This window comes from Canis lupus, chromosome 24, assembly GCF_003254725.2.
Source record: "Canis lupus dingo isolate Sandy chromosome 24, ASM325472v2, whole genome shotgun sequence".
Taxonomy (NCBI): Eukaryota; Metazoa; Chordata; class Mammalia; order Carnivora; family Canidae; genus Canis; species Canis lupus.
Genome location: NC_064266.1, coordinates 31,396,233 through 31,414,238, shown reverse-complemented (window position 1 = coordinate 31,414,238; position 18,006 = coordinate 31,396,233). Strand labels below are relative to the sequence as shown.

The 18,006-nt window shown below is 49.4% G+C and overlaps 1 protein-coding gene across 9 annotated transcripts in view; it reads right to left on the bottom strand.

The window, feature by feature from the left end:
* The window catches only part of MYBL2 (MYB proto-oncogene like 2), a 43,268-nt gene extending 25,372 nt beyond the window's left edge, over positions 1–17,896 (bottom strand). For 2 of the 9 annotated variants that reach the window (XM_025470117.3, XM_025470120.3), the window contains exons 1-5: positions 17,597–17,806; positions 8,957–9,050; positions 4,693–4,764; positions 3,778–3,870; positions 3,364–3,584 (exon numbers count right to left, since the gene is read on the bottom strand). In XM_025470117.3, coding sequence (XP_025325902.3) covers positions 3,364–3,584; positions 3,778–3,870; positions 4,693–4,764; positions 8,957–9,050; positions 17,597–17,661 — 545 coding nt within the window. In that variant the 5' untranslated portion in view covers positions 17,662–17,806. Of the gene's footprint in view, positions 1–3,363; positions 3,585–3,777; positions 3,871–4,692; positions 4,765–8,956; positions 9,051–12,914; positions 13,162–17,596 lie in introns of those variants that run through there. The other 7 variants (XM_025470118.3, XM_025470119.3, XM_049100786.1 and 4 more) reach the window with 6 other exon arrangements.
* Positions 17,897–18,006: the final 110 nt, after the last annotated feature.

The window sequence follows — 18,006 nt, the reverse complement described above, 5'->3', positions numbered from 1 at the left end:
TAGAGCCCAATGCAAGGCCTGAACTCACAACTCAGAGATCAAAACTTGACCTGAGATTAAGAGTCAGACACTCAGCTGACTGAGCCACCTAGATTCTACAGTCTCTTAGCTCTAAGATAAAGTCCCACGTGTTTCCAGCCCTCAACAATTTATACATATTTCCACTAACCTCAGCAAATAAGCAAAGATATTATTCAGCCTACGGTAAAATCATATAACCAAAATGTGTTTGAAGTGCTGAGTCCTTTTTCCACTCACTTTGCACCTGTAGAAACTAGAAGCAAACCCCTCGCTGCTGAGCTCCACTTTGAGGCTCACAGTGATCTTGAATGCAAGCCCTGCTCCTCCTCTCAGAGTGCACAATGGCCAAAGGGCAGAGCTAAATGGACAGGCCGTGTGAAATGGGTCACTGTGAGCCTCAGTTACTTTATCTGGAGAAACAGGAGACTACTTCATACTCCACCACTTATTTAAGATTAACTGAAGAAAAAAAAAGAAAGAAAAAAAAAAAAAAAAAAAAAAAAAAGATTAACTGAAGAGACACATATACAGTAGTAGAAGCACAGAGTAACAGAGCAGTATGGAAGTGTAGAGAAGTAAAGGAACAGAAAAGCAGACTGGTCCAAAAAGACAGAATAGCAGAGCAGTAAAAGGTGTACAATGGTATGGAAACATAGAACACTACAGGAGAATAGAAATGTAAAGTATATAGCAGCATGCCGTAGTTTAGAAGTAACAGAGTAGCATAGTACTAGAGAAGCATACAGCAGTGTAGCAGTAAGCAGCTCATGAGAGCAGAGTACTGTGGAAGAACAGGGGAGCACAGTATTACAGAAGCATACAGTATAGTAATAAAGCACACATGACAACAGATTAGTATAAAAGTATAGACTAATACAGCACAACAAAAGTACAGGACAGCAGAGTAGTACAGCAGTATAGAGTAGTATAGTAGTACAGAAGCCCAAAGCAGTGGGACCCCTGGGTGGCTCAGCGATTGAGCATCCACCTTTGGCTCAGGGTGTGATCCTGGGTCCTGGGATCGAGTCCCACACTGGGCTCCCTGCATGGAGCCTGCTTCTACCTCTGCCTATGTCTCTGCCTCTCTCTGTGTCTTTCATGAATAAATAAATAAAAATCTTAAAAAAAAAAAAAAAAAAAAAGGGGATCCCTGGGTGGCGCCACGGTTTGGCGCCTGCCTTTGGCCCAGGGCGCGATCCTGGAGACCCGGGATCAAATCGCACGTCGGGCTCCCGGTGCATGGAGCCTACTTCTCCCTCTGCCTGTGTCTCTGCCTCTCTCTCTCTCTCTCTCTCTCTCTGTGTGTGTGTGTGTGTGACTATCATAAATAAATAAAAAATAAAAAAGGAAAAAAAAAAAAAAAGAAGCCCACAGCAGTACAGCTATAGGACTGCACAGCAGCAGTAGTATAGGAGTAGCATGGTACTATAGAAACACTCAGCAATAGAGCTGTAGGACTGCACGGCAGCAGGAGTACACAGCTATACAGTAGGACAGCACTACAGAAGCCTCAGCAGTAGAGCTGTAGGACTGCACGGCAGCAGGAGGACACAGCTATAGAGTAGGACAGCACTATAGCAGAAGCCTCCGCAGTAGAGCCGCAGGACTACCCGGCAGCCACAGTACAGAAGCACCGAGTAGCAGAGTACTAGGAAGGCACGAGGCAGAGTACTAGAGAACAGGGTAGTATAGTACCACAGCAGCACACGGGAGTATAACAGTATACAGCACATCATATATACAGAAATGCAAGCACACAGTAGGCACTTCCTTCTCTGGGAGTCCAAGCAGAGTGCTTTTCCTCTAAATCGTGAACAGACATGATGAACAACAGCCGGACTGACCAAGCAGTCAGAGGAGAGGGTCTGTATCCCCGAACACTCCCGCTGCAGGACAGAGTGCAGACCAGGCAGGGGTATGGGCAGAATGAGGTTGTTGCTAGGGGATCAGCCACAGTCGGAAGAGAGATACACCCCACCAAGGGCTGAAGGAGTGTGTTGGCTCCACAATGGGCACAAGCAGAGTGCATCTCAGGCCAACAGAGGAAAGCAGAGCAGCTAAAGCCCCATGGGTAAGCAAGAGTCACAGTACATCAAGGCCAGGCTGGTGGCATCAGCCAGTGCAAGCAGGTCACAGAGGGAAAGAGACCCAGGCCTCTAACCCAAGTGCTAGGAGAAGCACCAAAAGAATGACACACTCAGGTTTGAGTTTTGAATCTAGACCATTTCAGACTTCAGAGGAGATACACCATCTGGCATTTTGTCTCCTCTCCCTCCAGGACGACAGTGTCATGACCAAGGATTAAAAATAAAACTGGGGTGCCTGGGTGGCTCAGCAGTTGGGTGTCTGCCTTTGGCCCAGGGTGTGATCCTGGAGTCCCGGGATCTAGTCCCACATCGGGTTCCCTGCATGGAGCCTGCTTCTCCCTCTGCCTGTGTCTCTGCCTCTCTCTGTCTCTCATGACTAAATAAATAAATAAATAAATAAATTAATAAATAAATAAAATCTTTTAATAAAAATAAAACTGAGGGGATCCCTGGGTGGCTCAGAGGTTTGGTGCCTGCCTTCAGCCCAGAGTGTGATCCTGGAGTCCCAGGATCCAGTCCCACATCGGGCTCCCTGCATGGAGCCTGCTTCTCCCTCTGCCTGTGTCCCTGACACACACACTCTCTCTGTCTCTCACGAATAAATGAATAAAATCTTAAAAAAAAAAAAAAAAAAAAAAAAACTGAGTAAGGGGGAAACACACAAGGACAAAGTGAACAGTAGCAAACAGCCACAGATAAGAAACAAATAAGAGATTTTTGTAAGTTTCCAGAGGATGGACAGCACTTAAGAGGAACAATAAGCAATTTAGGAGAGGGGAATTGACTCTAGAGGAAGATTCTGGCAAGAATGGAGCCAAGTCTTCCAAATACTTCCCCAGAACCCCAAGAGGCTCTTAGAGGGACCAGGCACAGCAAGGAGTAGGGGGGAGAAAGCAGTGGGTTTGAATATCTAGATCCTGGCCCTGATCTTGCATGTAGGAGAAGACAAGTTTATTCTCTAGAGAAAAAGGACCAGGCAACCCTGGCAGAGGGTAGGGATGGTCCACAGAGCTCCAACGGGGACCAAATGAAAATCTGTACACAAAGGGTACTCCCTGTCCTGATCCCAAACTACCTATATAATCAGGCACGGGCACCCCTAGGCAAGAATCTGAAGGATTCATTCATCTCTGGGAAAAGTGACAACTGCAAAGAAATCGGACTGGCTCTTGGACTATCCCCCACAATAGCCCAGTGGATGCCCTCACTTCCTAGGAACATCCACGCCTGTCCTGGCCCCTAGATGGCAGCTCACCTCCCTGGCAGCATCTTGGCGATCTCAGCCCAGCGGTTGCCAAGCACCTTGTGGGCCTCACAGATGATGCGGTCCTCCTCCTCAGTCCAGCAGGACTTCTTTACCTCGGGGTTGAGATGGTTGTGCCAGCGCTCACGGCACTGCTTCCCCAGCCGGCCCTTCAGGTGCTTGGCGATCAGCGTCCACTGCTTTGTGCCATACTTTTTGACCAGCTCGATGACCTTGGAAAAGGCCTCTGTAAAGCCAGGGGAACCCACCCCTCCCTCATCCCCATCACAGCACCTTCCCTCCACATAAGCCTCATCTCACCACAGCCCTGAGAGGGCTGGCTGACACCCTTGCCAACCCCCAGACAGCCTCACCATCCCTTGATTCACTGGGGTGGGTGAAGGCCCACCGCGTGCCGATAGTTACCTTTTGGTCCTCCTCTTTGGTCCATGGCCCTTTGACGAGGTCTGGATTCAAGACCCTCAGCCACCGGTACTGGCACTGCTGGTCAGTGCGGTTCTAGGAAGAGGACAGGAACCTGTGAGGATTCCTAGGAGAGCAGCCTTGGACCCTGGCTGAGCACTGGGTTCAAGGGGCCAGGCCTATCTCACACAGGTTTTTTGTTTCCTTCACCCACCACACACTATACTCCCACAGGTTGGAACGCACATGCTTTCCCTGTAGGAAGTTTCCCTTCCTCCTCCTCCCCTCACAAAGAGACAACCATCAGGAACCATAAATTCCTATAAAAGCTTGTGGTGTATGTCAGGAATCCTTCCTTGCCTCGGGAAAGCATTATTTCCCTGAAAGTTTCAGATCTCATGGAAACAGGGAAGGTGAGGGATGGGGTAGGAAGGGTCTGCTGATGTGACCCGAGGTGCCGAGTGACTCAGGGAATAAGCCAGACAGCAGCTCCTGCCACATCCCCTCCCTACCAGACACCTGCAGTCCTAGGGGTGGGGACATGGGGGACCTGCATCCCCAGGAGGCTTCAGCTGCCCTGGGGGGGACCTCGGCAGGAAGCCTGCTGTAAGTATCACTTCCTCTTGGTTTCAACCTCACTGCTGAGACTAATGCAAATGTGCCACTGTCACAGGCTCCAGATGGCACACTAAAGACCACCAGGCCTACTGAGGCTGCTGTGTGGAGATGCTTATGACAAGGGCACTCGAATTCTGGCTTAGGAAGAAATGGCCTAGGAAGGTTCTTTATTTGGGTCACGGGGCAGCTTGGTTAGGAACACCCTCTTCTCCTTGGCAGAAAAGTCTGTCCCCAGCACACTGTCTTGTCACCCACAACCCTCATCTCCGGGGGAGGGGGCCACCAAGGGGCTGCACTCACAGGAAAGTGGCTGGCCAGGAATTTCCAGTCTTGCTGTCCAAACTGCCTTACCAGGGTCCTCAGCTGCTCGTCCTGCCAATGCCATAAAGAGAGAGCTCAGCCCACACATATGCAGAAAGCAGCCCATCGTGAGGGAGGAACAGCCAAAGGACAGCCTCATTCACACATGCAGTCATGAAGGGAGTACCTACTATGTGCCAGGTACTACAGACCCAGCAACAGGCAACAACAGACCTGCCCCATCTTATGGGAATCATGGTCCAGAGGGAGCTAATCAGAGGCTCCCACAGAAAAGCCACTTTGTGGCTGGCTGAGGGCCAGTGGAGAGGTATGCAGTGACTGCTTCTTCAGGAAGACCAAGACACAGGATCAAAGGAAGCCTAGTGCAGCTAGAATGCAGGAAGCAAGGGGGGTGAGGGATGCAAGACGATTGGGGACGGCAAAGCATGGGCTGGACCACACACAAGACTGACTCAGGTCTCTGCATCATATAAAGCCACTGATGCATTTGAGCAGTGGATGGTCACAGTCCAACGTGCTTATTAGGACCTTAACCTTAACAGATTCTGTAAGAGGGCAGAATGGAGGAAAGGAGGCCACAAAGAGGCCCCCAGGCCAGAGATGGCGGTGACGCGGCATCTGTGGTCAGAACAGTAGGTGTTAAAATAGTCTCCTGAAAATAAACCACTGACTCCTGCAACAACATGTAATCTCGGTATCATGATGAGGGAAAGAAGCCAGGCACAAAAGATGATTCCATGCACATGACATTCTAGAAAATGTCAGCAAAGCTTTAAGGACAAAAAGATAGTCAATGATTGTCTGAGGGCAGAGGTGAAGGAGGGAGGGGGGATGGACACCAAAGGAGAGCAAGGAATGTTAAGAAGTTAACTGAAATGTTCTAGAACGTGATGGTGCTGGTACTTTCAAGGTAATACACCTGACGATACTCACTGAATTGTACTGTAAGTCGTTATAGTTCACTGCATGCAAAGTACTCCTCAAACTGATTTTTTACATTTTATATAGATATATATATAAAGAAAATATAGTATATCCATACAATGGAATGTTACTCAGCCTTAAAAAGAAATTCTGTTAGAAGTTACGACAGGGATGAACCTCAAGGACATAGGTGAGATATACCAGAAACAAAAGGAAAAATATTTTATGATTCAGTCATACAAAATATCTAAAGTAGGCAAAATCATAAAAACATAGAAAGATGGTTGCCAAGGGCTAGGGGGAAGGGTGATGAGGAATTTGTCCTTGGTGGGTACAGAGATTCAGTTTTACAAGATCAAGTAGTTCTAAAAACAAACAAACAAAAAAAAGATCAAGTAGTTCTAAAGATCTATCGCAATGAGAATACACTTAACACTACTGAACTGTACACTTAAAAATGGTTATGATGATAAATTTAATGTTCTCTGTTTAACACATACACACATACACACACGCACACACACACACACACACACACACTCTCTTGGACAGGAGAAAAAAAAAAGCCATTACAGAAATTCAAACTCTCAAGTGCAGTCCAGCACCGGCTGGACCAAGTCCCCCATAAACCTTGTAGCTGAGCCAGCTCCGGACACACTGCCCTCCTCTGCCACCCGGCCTGGCCAGCCCAACACCTGCCTCCTCCCACGTCCCCATGTCCCTATCTGGCAGTCATCCTGACAACTGGCAAGAATACTTTGCAGAATTGTCTCCATCTCCTCCCAGACCCCAAGGGCCTTCTCCACCTTTCACCTCCATCCCTGCCCTAATCTCTCCACAGCTGCCTGGTACAGCAACCTCCCCCACTCTCTGGGCACCACTACTCTCAGCCCCAGGCTGCCCCTAAATCTCTTCTAGACACAGATTAGTTCCTCTGAAGCCCAGCAATGTTTAGGTCACTCCTCTGCTTTAAAAACCTTCAATGGTTCTATTTTGCCAGGTGAACAAGCCTACACCACTGAGCTGGACATTCTAGGCCTTCCAGGATTTGGCCCAGTCAATCTTTTTGTCCACATCAACTACTTTTTCCCTTCAAGGACCTTTCCCTTCAGCCAAACCAAGGGCCCCTCTATTTGCTTTTCTCCACCTACAACCTATTTTTTTTTTTTTTTTTAAGATTTTGTTTATTGGTCACCTGGGTGGCTCAGTCAATTAAGCATCTGTGTTCAGCTCAGGTCATGGTCTCAGAGTCCTGGGATCAACCCCCTGCTTGTGCTCTCTCTCTCTCAAATAAATGAAAAAAATCTTTAAAAAAGAATTTATTTGACACAGAAAAAGAGAATATGCAAGCACAACCAGGGAGAAGGGGCAGAGGGAGAGGAAGAAGCAGACTCCCCACTGCCAGAGCCTGATGCAAAACTTGATCCCAGGACCCTGAGATCATGACTTGAGCCAAAGGCAGGCGCTTAACCTACTAAGCCACCCAGGTGCCCCCACCTACAACTTATTCTATTCTACTCACCCATTTCCTATTCTAACACAACCCACCGTTCTGCACTCTTCTCTGACTTGATTTCCAAATCCTTATCCATGAAATTTTCCCTAACCACTTCAGGCAACAATAACAGTAACCAAAATACCTAAAGGTATTTCAATAACCCAGTGCCTCCTATGTGCTGTGAGCCTTAGCACAAGGAAGGAGAGATAAAACGGTGAGCACACATGAACACTGATCCTGCCAGCACTGGGAATCACCACAGCATGTCCTTAGGCCTGGGCAATCTCTCCCCACCCCAAGCAGAGAGTGGTTCTGGGGTGGGTACCCTAGCTCATTTGTTCTTCTTTGTCCACAAGAGCTGAATGCAGTTCCTGGTCCACAGTGAGATGAACAGAAAAGCTGGCTTAGTACTCATGATTTTAAAGTTTTACAACCCATACGCTAAGCAAAAGAAAAAAAAAAAAAAACCTAAACTAAACATATCCAGGAAAAAAAGAGGCCAAATATAAAGATAAGACCAGCAGGACTCTAGAATGAAACAAACAATTGAGAAAAAGGTCTGGTACTTTCTATAAAACTAAACGTACACCTACCCCATGACCATACATTAAGTATCTCCCCTAGAGAAATGAAAATATAATCCTCAAAAAAAAAAAAAAAAAGATTTATACAAGATTCTTCCCAGCAGATCTATCTACAATAGTCAAAAACTGAAACCAGGGCAGCCAGGGTGGCTCAGTGGTTTAGCGCCACCTTCAGCCCAGGGCGTGATCCTGGAGACCTGGGATCGAGTTCCGCGTCCGGCTCCCTGCATGGAGCCTGCTTCTCCCCGTCTGTGTCTCTGCCTCTCTTTCTCTCTAATGAATAAATAAATTTAAAAATCTTAAAAAAAAAAAAAAAAAAAAACTGAAAGCAGCCCAAATGCCCAACAAGTGAAATATATTGTTGTATACCCATATACATGGGTACAACATACATATACATGCTGAATGCTATTTAGCAGTAAAAATGAACAGATTGCTGAATCAAGCAACTATTTCATTAAGCTAAAGAAGCCAGATAGAAAAGAGCACAGTGGCAGGATTTCAATTACAGGACATTCAAGAACAGACAAGACAAATCAAATCAAGAGGCATCAGCAATTGCCCAAAGCCAGGGAAGATTAACCACAAGGAACTTTCTGGGATAATCAAGGTGGTGCTTCCAACTGTTCACTTTAAATTAGTACATTTGACTGTACATAAATTATACTTCCATGAAGCTGATTAAACAATATAAAGGAAATTCAGAGCTTGATGTCTCAAGACACAATTAATTTTTTTAAATTATAATAAACAGAAGGGAAGGGGCGCTTCGGTAGCTCAGTCGGTTAAGCAACCAACTCTCGATTTCAGCTTAGGTCATGATCTCAGAGTCTGAGATGGAGCCCGGCATTGGGACTGAGGCCTGTTTGAGATTCTTTCTCCCTCTCCCTCTTCCACACACATGCTCTCCCTATATATAAATATAATAAAATAATAATAATAATAATAAAGAGGAGGCGGCAAGTTAGGCTAAGCACCCTAGCAGTTAAAGGACAAGAAGCACAATTAATGCCCATGATGTAGAATACACCAACTTCCAAGAGTCCTCAATATGGAGTATCCCGAAAAATGCTCTGAGGCACTGGGGAAAACAGAGGACCCATCCACCTCTTTCGCTGGCTCTTCCTCTTCATCACACCCATCAGGGCATCAGACACACCCCAGGCTCAGTTCTCTGACCAGCCCCTCAACTGCCATCAACCCCCCTTCCCCCAAGATGTCTCTCAGTGTCACTCACCTCCTCGTGGGTCCATTTGACCTTGCACTTGCTGTCCCTCTGCTCTGGCACATCTGAATCTGTGTCCTGGTAGTGCAGCTCATCCAGCTCCTCACTGCAGGGAGAGCAAGCTAAGTAAGGGTCAAGGCCATGTGTCTTCTTCACACAGTGCTACGTGATGGTTGGACAGCATGTGGGCAGTGGCCAGTGATCTCTAGGCAAAGGCTTGGGGGAGGCAGCCTTTACTTTCTACTTTTGATATGCCCACCCTCCTCTTTTTTAAATTCTACTTTTGATATGCCCACCCTCCTCTTTTTTAAATTCTTTAATGAATTAGGGTTACGGGCTATACTTATTTTATTAATCCTTTTATTTTCACAAACACCCTAATAATTTCAAAGCTGTAAGATAAAAAGTTAAGATTTCACCAAGAATATTATGATATTCAAAACCACACACCCATTTAATATTTTCAAGAGCAGAACTTTTTAAGTTTTATGGATATTTTAAGGATTAAATCTGATGATATATACAATCCTCAAGCATCAGGATTCCAAGAAATATTAGTTTTCTGGGAATAACATTTTAAATATATAACCTTGGTAACTGTCCATTTTCCAATCTTTGCCTACATACAGGCATGGTTTATGGAGAGAAAAATCAAAATACAAGCAGCTTTGACTTCTGGATGCTACTTTCTAACAGGCAATTTTTCAAGTTCCTCCAAAATCTTCCTATTTATCAGGTTTATTTAATGATTACAAAAATGGAAATTACACACTCCCTCTCCAGGAATGTCAGGTGCTCAGGAGGAAGCTCCCAACTCCGTGTACTGAGAATGCCTCAGGTAACCCGTAAGATACATTCCTAAGTCAGGTGTCTGTAAGTGGGAAAAGCCATCTCCAAACAAGCACAAGGCAAAGCACAAGCCTTGTTCCAAAAGGACAAGGACTTCCTTTCGTGTCTCTCTTCCTTTCCCCTACTCCAAAGTTTAGCATCTTCCTCTGGTCACTCCTGTACTCCTACACCTTGGAAATCCTCCGGTCTCTAGGAATAAAGGCCCTAATGCAGCAAGTGCTTGTCTCCTAAACAGGGACAGAGGTCAGCTCCACCTCCACATCCGCAAGGCTTTGGGGGATTGCCCCAAAGGCCTTAAGAAATGTTGGCTCAGGGATCCCTGGGTGGCGCAGCGGTTTGGCGCCTGCCTTTGGCCCAGGGCGCGATCCTGGAGACCCAGGATCGAATCCCACATCGGGCTCCCGGTGGGTGCATGGAGCCTGCTTCTCCCTCTGCCTGTGTCTCTGCCTCTCTCTCTCTCTCTCTCTGTGACTATCATAAAAAAAAAAAAAAAAAAAAAAAAAAAATGTTGGCTCAGGAAATGACTGAATATTCAAATTACCGAATAAACATACAATGCTGCTGCCTATTGGTTGATAAGAAATGCTAATTAGGGATCCCTGGGTGGCGCAGCCTGCCTTTGGCCCGGGGCGCAATCCCACCCGGGATCGAATCCCACGTCGGGCTCCCTGCATGGAGCCTGCTTCTCCCTCTGCCTGTGTCTCTGCCTCTCTGTCTCTCTCTCTGTGTAACTATCATGAATAAATAAATAAAATCTTTAAAAAAAAAAAAAAGAAATGCTAATTAAAGTAAATCTTGGGGATCCCTGGGTGGCTCAGTGGTTTAGCATCTGCCTTCAGCCCCGAGTGTAATCCTGGAGTCCAGGGATTGTGTCCCGCCTCCGGGCTCCCTGCATGGAGACTGCTTCTCCCTCTGCCTGTGTCTCTGCCTCTCTTTGTCTCTCATGAATAAATAAATTTAAAAAAAATAAAATAAATATTTTAGAAGTAGAAAAGGAAGGGATGGACAGTGTCTAAACTCAGCAATATATAGGTCACAGAAGGAGATAGAATTCAGTCTTTTTCTGTCATCCCTGACCCCATTCATGCCGTCCTCCACCATCACAAAGTAGGAGGTACAAGCTCTATAATAAAGAGAATGAAGCTAGGTTTAGTTCTTTGAGATAGACCAGAGAGTGAGCATGAGCTGGGGAGGGGGACAGAGGGAAAGGGAGAAGCAGGCTCTCCACTGAGCAGGAAGCTGGACACAGGGCTTGATCTCAGGATCCTGGGATCATGACCTGGGCCAAAGGCAGATGCTTTAACCGACTGAGCCACCAGGCGCCCATGAAGCTGGCTTTAAAAATCACCTGCCCCCAGACTTCTTTGTGACAGAAACCATCTTTGGTTCTCCAGCACCCAGCTCCAATAGAAGGTCAGTAATGTTCCTTCAAGGATGAAACAGTGTCTGTGTGAACACTCTGGTGCTCCAATACTGTAATGGGGACAAGCAACTCAGCTGGGAGAATTCTGTGAGACACACGGTATACAAAATACACTGCCATCATCCACATGGAGCTAACCATCTACTTCACACGCATTCCCATTCTCCACTTTAACAGATGTGGACACTGAGGCTAACGGAGGTTATGCCACCTGCCAAGTCCACAAAGCCAGGCACCCACCAGACCTGCACCTCCAACCCTCACCCTGTAATCCCAGCTGAGAAAGCAGAGGCCAAGTCAGTGGTGGCAACTACACTGAGGTCCAACACACCCTTTCTATGCCCTTCCATGTTCTGGGCTCTGCTCCAGGCCGGGTGAGTCAGAAGCTGAGCGGGAAGTGGGGCGCTGGTGCAGACGAGAGTGTTACAGCTAGTGGCCGAGAAGTGAGCTGAGGGCTGTGGGGCGCTGAGGGCTGTGGGGTGCCAGCGCACAGAGACCATGTCTCACATGGAGCCACGGAGCCCCAGGAGGAAAGTGGCAGAGGATCTGGGGGTTCTCTGGGACTTGTCATTCCCTGGAATAACATTTCCTGCACCAAAAATCAGAACAGGGTCCACTAAGTGCCTGACCAGAAAACTCCCGGGAATGAGAGCTGCCCTGGGAGATGGTGGCCTGAGGAAGACAGACCCTGTGACCACTGCCCAGGGATCAGAGGCTTCCTTGCGGAGAGGAACTGTGGGGAAAGCCAGCAGTGAGAGCTTAAGTCTACAGGTACCCCTGGGAAGGGGGACACGGTGGGAAGGGGTTGTTAGGTTACCTGGGCGGCACCCCTCCCGGGAGGGAACAGGGTAGGCAGGCCCCCTTTGTCCTCTGCCTCCCAGGGTCAGGCCCCAGGCACACAGGGGTAAGGCAGGCTGTAAGACAGAGGCCTGGGGCCCACAGACCAGGTTCCAGGCTCCACTCCGCCACTTACTCTCCCGAGGACTAAGTAAAATGGAGACTGCAGTTCCTGCCTCGGCCCCAGGGCAGTCTCGATTCGCCTCTGTCTCTCTTCCCCTCACCTTCAACTGCCCCCAACTCCTCATGTAGAACAGGAAGACAGGTCTCTGCAACTAAACCAAGCTGGGGCCCGGCACCCTGGTGGGGGTGGGGTGGGGTGGGGCACACAAAAGACTCTCCTCCCCCCCCCCCAGGCCGGAGAAGGTTTGGGGCGCTCTGTACTTCCCGGAATGTTTGAGGAGAAATGCCCACCGCCAAAAAGGAACCCAAGTAAGTGTGACCTAAAAGTCCTCCAGGCTTTGGCTTCTCCCTCGCTGCGACCTGGAGGAAGAATCACTTTCCCTCTCCAGGGGTCGCCTCCCTCCTCGGTAAAGGCCCGAGCAGCTGACACTGCCGTCCCACCCCCACCCCGCAATTAGGCGGGAGACAAAATGACATCATGCAGGGCTTGGCCCGGCTCCCAGGAGACCCGCCCGCCCCGGCTCCGAGGCCCAAGCAAGCCCGGGGAGCGAAGCGAGGGGCCCCCAAGAGCCCCCCGGCGCCGCGCGCGCACCGTGCCTCGGGCGACCCCGGACTCGGCAAGGCCCGCGGAAGGCCCGCCCGCCCGGGGGCCGCGGCGACGGCGGGGCGTGGGTGCGGGGGGGGCAGAGGTCGGGGTGGAGGGGGATGGGGAAGCCCTCGGCCGCCCGCTCCGCTCACCCGCGCGTCCGCCGAGACATCCCCCCGGCCCGGGCCGCGCCGCGCTCGCCCGCCCGCCGGCCGAGCCCGGAGCGGGAGCCGGGCCGGGGTCAGGGTGCAGCTGTTCGGGCCGCTCCGGGCCCCGGGGCCGCGCCGGGGGGCGTCAGCGTAGCCACAGATCCCGCCGCTGCTCGCAGGCACTTGGCCGCCGCCGGCGCGCACAGAAGCACTTTTCTATCTCCCGCCAAGCGCGACGGCGCCGCCCGGGCCTGGCGCGCGGGCGGGCGGACGTGCGCGGGGGCGGGGCCTGCGGGACGGGGGGCGGGGCCTGCGGGCTGGGGGCGGGGCCTGCGGGCCGGGCGCGGGGGCGGGGCCTGGGGACCGGCGGGAGCGGCGGTGGCCCGGAATCCTGAAGCCGCGCGGGTCCGCGGTGGCTGCGACTGGTTCGGGGACTTACCGAGTTGAACCGCCCGCCATTTGACTGAGCCCGACCCAGGCCAGCCAAGTGCGGGTCCGGGCGGCCCAGGAGTTGCCCACCCAGCAAAGACTGAGGAAAGAGTGAGACACAGGGACGGGAGACTCAGGCGGGGAAGCCGCCTGTGCATGCAAAAGCCCCCACGCCGCTCCAAGCCGCTCCTCCGTCCCTACAGCCCACACCCTAAACTGGGCCCCTACCCTATAGACCAGAGCTGTGTCTCCCTGCTTCCTCTCCGGACTCGAATTCTACGGTTCAACCCTCGGCAGGCAGCCCCAGTGAGCTTCCTAAAATGCGAATCGGGTCTTTCCTCTCCAGAACTTATGACCTCTCTTTTCTCCCTCAGGGTAATATACTCCATAATCAGGTTTATAGGATTCAGCAGATCCACCCCCACCCCCACCCCCACCCCCACCCCCACCCCCACCCTGCCCCTAGTCAAACGAAACTAGCTAGCCTCCTTGCCTTCGCGTGGGCCATTACCTGGCCCGGAAAGCTTCCCAACCCCTCCCACCGAATTCCAATCTCCCTGGCCACGACTTGACTTGCTCAGTCTGCTGACCTGCTTGCTGCTCCTGGACTGCTCGTTTTCCTCTCTGAACTATGGGCACGCTGAGGTCCAAGTGGCCGCTCCACTCACTGTGGAGCGCCCCCAAGGCCCAGAATTGTCCACGTGTTTATTTTTTTTTTTAAGATTTTTATTTATTTACTCTTGAGAGACAGAGAGAGAGAGATAGAGAGGCAGAGACACAGGCAGAGGGAGAAGCAGGCTCCATGCAGGGAGCCCGACGTGGGATTCGATCCTAGGACTCTGGGATCACAACCTGGGCTGAAGGCGGCGCTGAACCGCTGAGCCACCCTGGCTGCTCTGTCCACATGTTTCAACTCCTAGAGGCCTAGCAAGGATTTTCCATTTTAAGTTTCCATTTGCCAAGTGCCTCCCAAGAGTCATGTCACAGGAGGCCCCCCTAGGGAGGAGTGCTGGAAGTATGAACTGCAAGACAGGTGCCTGGGGAAGTGTGGTTGAATCCCAGCCTCTTAGTCCCTGCTTGGATCTTAGATACCCCTTCCTGAAATCTGAAGAGGAGGCCACCTTCCTGATCACCTGGGGACAGACTAGCCGTCTGCTGCAAACTTCCATTTACCACAGAAAAAGGAACACTGACATCTTAAGTGCCAGAAACTTCCACATCAGTTAATTCAGGTCTTCCCCCCCACCCACTTCCTTCATAAAGTAATTCATGTGGACATCCCTTCTTCATTGCTAGAGCGTGATATTTAAGAGTGCAGGCTCTGAAGCCTGACTTCCTGGGGTTATGATTCCCAGCCCCAGCATTTACTAGTTGTGTGATCTTAGGTAAATTACCTCTCTATGCCTATCTCCTCATAGGTAAAAACTAGAAAAAGATTTATCAAAAACTTAGCTTTTATTATGCGCCAGCCACTATTCTGTAGGCTTTTTTTTTTTAAGATTTTATTTATTTATTGAGACAGAGAGAGAGAGAGAGAGAGGCAGAGACACAGGCAGAGGGAGAAGCAGGCTCCATGCAGGGAACCGGATGCGGGACTCGATCCCAGATCTCCAGGATCACACCCCGGGCTGCAGGTGGTGCTAAACTGCTGCACCACCGGGGCTGCCCTCTGTAGGCTTTATACATCATTTTAATTCACTTACTCCTCATCACAACACTGTGAGGTACTATTAGTATGATCCTCTTTTGGCAAATGCTGATAATGAGAGACCAGCTCTCTCCCTTCCCCTTACCCATACTACTCCAGGCAAATGGCAAAGCAGGGATTCAAACCTGAGCGTAGGCTATCTAGTTTGAGTCTATACCTTTTAGGTTTTTAAAGACTTTATTTATTTATTCATGAGAGACACAGAGAGAGGCATTGACATAGGCAGAGGGAGAAGCAGGCTCCCTCTGGGACCTTTGGCTCCCTCAATCCCAGGACCCCAGGATTACCACTGGAGCCAAAGGCAGATGCTCAACCACCGAGCCACCCAGGCAGGCACCCCTAGTCTGTATTTTTTAGAGATTTTATATTTATTTTAAGAGAAAGAGAGAGGAAGCAAGCACAAGCAGGGAGCAAATAGCAGAGGGAGAGGGGCAGAGAGAGAAGCAGACTCGCTCACAGGGCTCCATCCCAGAATCCTGGGATCATGACCTGAGCCAAAGGCAGAGCTTAACCAACTGAGCCACCCAGGCGCCCGAGAGCCTATGCTCTTAATCACTACACCCACCTACTTCGTAGGGTGGTTGTAGGATTAAATAAATATGTGTAAACCATTGAGAATAATTCCTAGCCCATAGGAAGTACTACTTTAGTTTTAGTTGTGTTACATTAATAATGAAGGCTACTCAGAAGGCAGGGACAAGGGGCCCCTGTCTTAAGAGGAAACTACCTTGAAAAGAATAAAGACCCCATCCCGTTATTCTAGACTTTACCCAGTGCCCCAGCCTTAAGTCATTCTACTGGGAGGACTTAAAATTTGTAAGGGACACAAAGGAAGAGAATGACCTTGGGTGTCCTAATCCAGGGCCAGCTCAACAGCCAGCGGGATATTTAAACAGAGTTTAATTGGGTGGCCTGAGCAGGCCTGCCTTAAGGCAGAGACGACTGCTGTCTTCTTGTCCCTGAGGCTATGAAACACAACCCCAGAAGGAAACCTCCACCCTTCTCCACGTGAACTACTTGATAGGTAGAGGAGTTGCATGGACAAAAACTCTCCAAAAGCCCATCAGCTAATAGGGAAATGAGTGAACAGAAAATTAAATCTATAAAGGTAAAGACAAACTGCACACTGTGGATGCCCACAATAAAGGTTATTCAGACTTTGGTGATTTGGGAATTTGCAAGGTAGCCAATAAGGGGAGTAACACTTCAGGCAGAGGGAACAGCCAGTGCATGCTAGGAAGAAGCAATATTGTTAAGTCCTCAGGGATTGGCCAGAGTTGCAGTCATTTTTGAGTCTTCTCTCACATCACTTACCGGATCTTTCTGCAAATCGTATCGGCTCTACCCTCAAAACTCTACCTCCAAAATATATCCAGGGGCAACACATAAAAAGATGCTCAATACCATGTCATCAGGGAAATGCAAATTAAAACCATCCAGTCACACGGAGCCAAGAAAAATGAGCGCATATGTTCACACGAGTTTTGCATAGTTTTATTTGTAATAGGCCCAAAATGGAAACAACCCAAATGTCCATCAACAGATGACCGAATAAACAAATGATAATTATAAAATAAATATAACCATACAGTGGAATACTACCAAACAATAAAAAGCAACTGCTGATACAATATGAATCTCAAAATAATTATGTCTGAGTAGATACCGTATGATGTCATTTACATACAATTGTAAAAATTGCATAAAAGAACCAATAAAAGCAAAAAATGGTTGCAGAGAAAGGATTACAAAGGGACAAGAGGAATTATGGGGGAATGAATGATAATGTTCTATTTGTAATATTCTAAGGGTCCCTCTTTGATCACAGGGAGGGGTATGGGGTTACTGACCAGAAAAGAGGGGAACCAACTCAACATGATCTGCCTGGGTTTGTTCAGATCATGCCAGCCCCTGCTGTGTCCTCCTTTATGCAACTACATAGGTCCAGAATTCGGTTTCTTAGGGAGTTAGGGACAAATGAGGCTAGGCAGGGGGCCATGGAACTAGGCTCACAAAAATCCCGAAAATGTGGAGATGAAAGTAAACCAGAGATAAATAAACCAGACCATCCTGTCCCAGGTGCCAGAAGTGGGGTCTTGTTGTAACAAAGTTCCTTGTGACTAACAAGGAATTACTGGACCCGAGAAAGGAAGTAAGCCCATTAAAGATGTTATCACGGGTCCTTACTTAATGATGGTATCAATAGATTAATACTGAAAGGATTTCGGGGCAGCCCGGGTGGCTCAGAGGTTTAGCTCCTGCCTTCAGCCCAGGGCGTGATCCCGGGGTCCTGGGATGGAGTCCCGCGTCGGGCTCCCTGCGTGGGGCGGGCTTCTCCCTCTGCCTGTGTCTCTGCCTCTCTCTCCGTGTGTCTCATGAATAAATAAACAAAATATTTTAATAAATAAATAAATAAATAAATAAATAAATAAATAAATAAATAAATAAATAAATAAATTTTTAAAGGGATCTGGGCTCCCTGGCGGGCTTTCAACAAAAGACCAACCCTACAAGCCCTCAGTGGCAACCCTGTCGGGGCCCCTCTCACCTCTGAGCTTTCCCTGCATCTTTGCTTAATAAATACCGCTTTACAGTCTCCTGTGCGCACGACATCCACGCTTCGACTCCCCGAGACCAGGACCAAGCTCTCCCGTACCGTTAGGAACCACCTAATGCAAGTTTCCGGCGTTCCTGTAAGGGGAGGAGCCTCGGAGATGAGCGCCAGAGGCCCGGGCGGCTTGATGCCTGCGCCGCGTCCAGCCCACACCCTGACCTCCGCCCTGGGCCTCCAGGGCATCCGCTCTCACGAGCTTAGCTTTCTTTGGCAGTGCGGCCACTTGTCCGGGAACCGAGCCGGGGACGACTCGCAGGGACGCCGAAACCTTGTCCCGCGGCGGTGGAGACCACCTCCACAGCCCGGCCAGGCCCCGCGGCCGCGCAGGGCGTGCGGCGCCATTA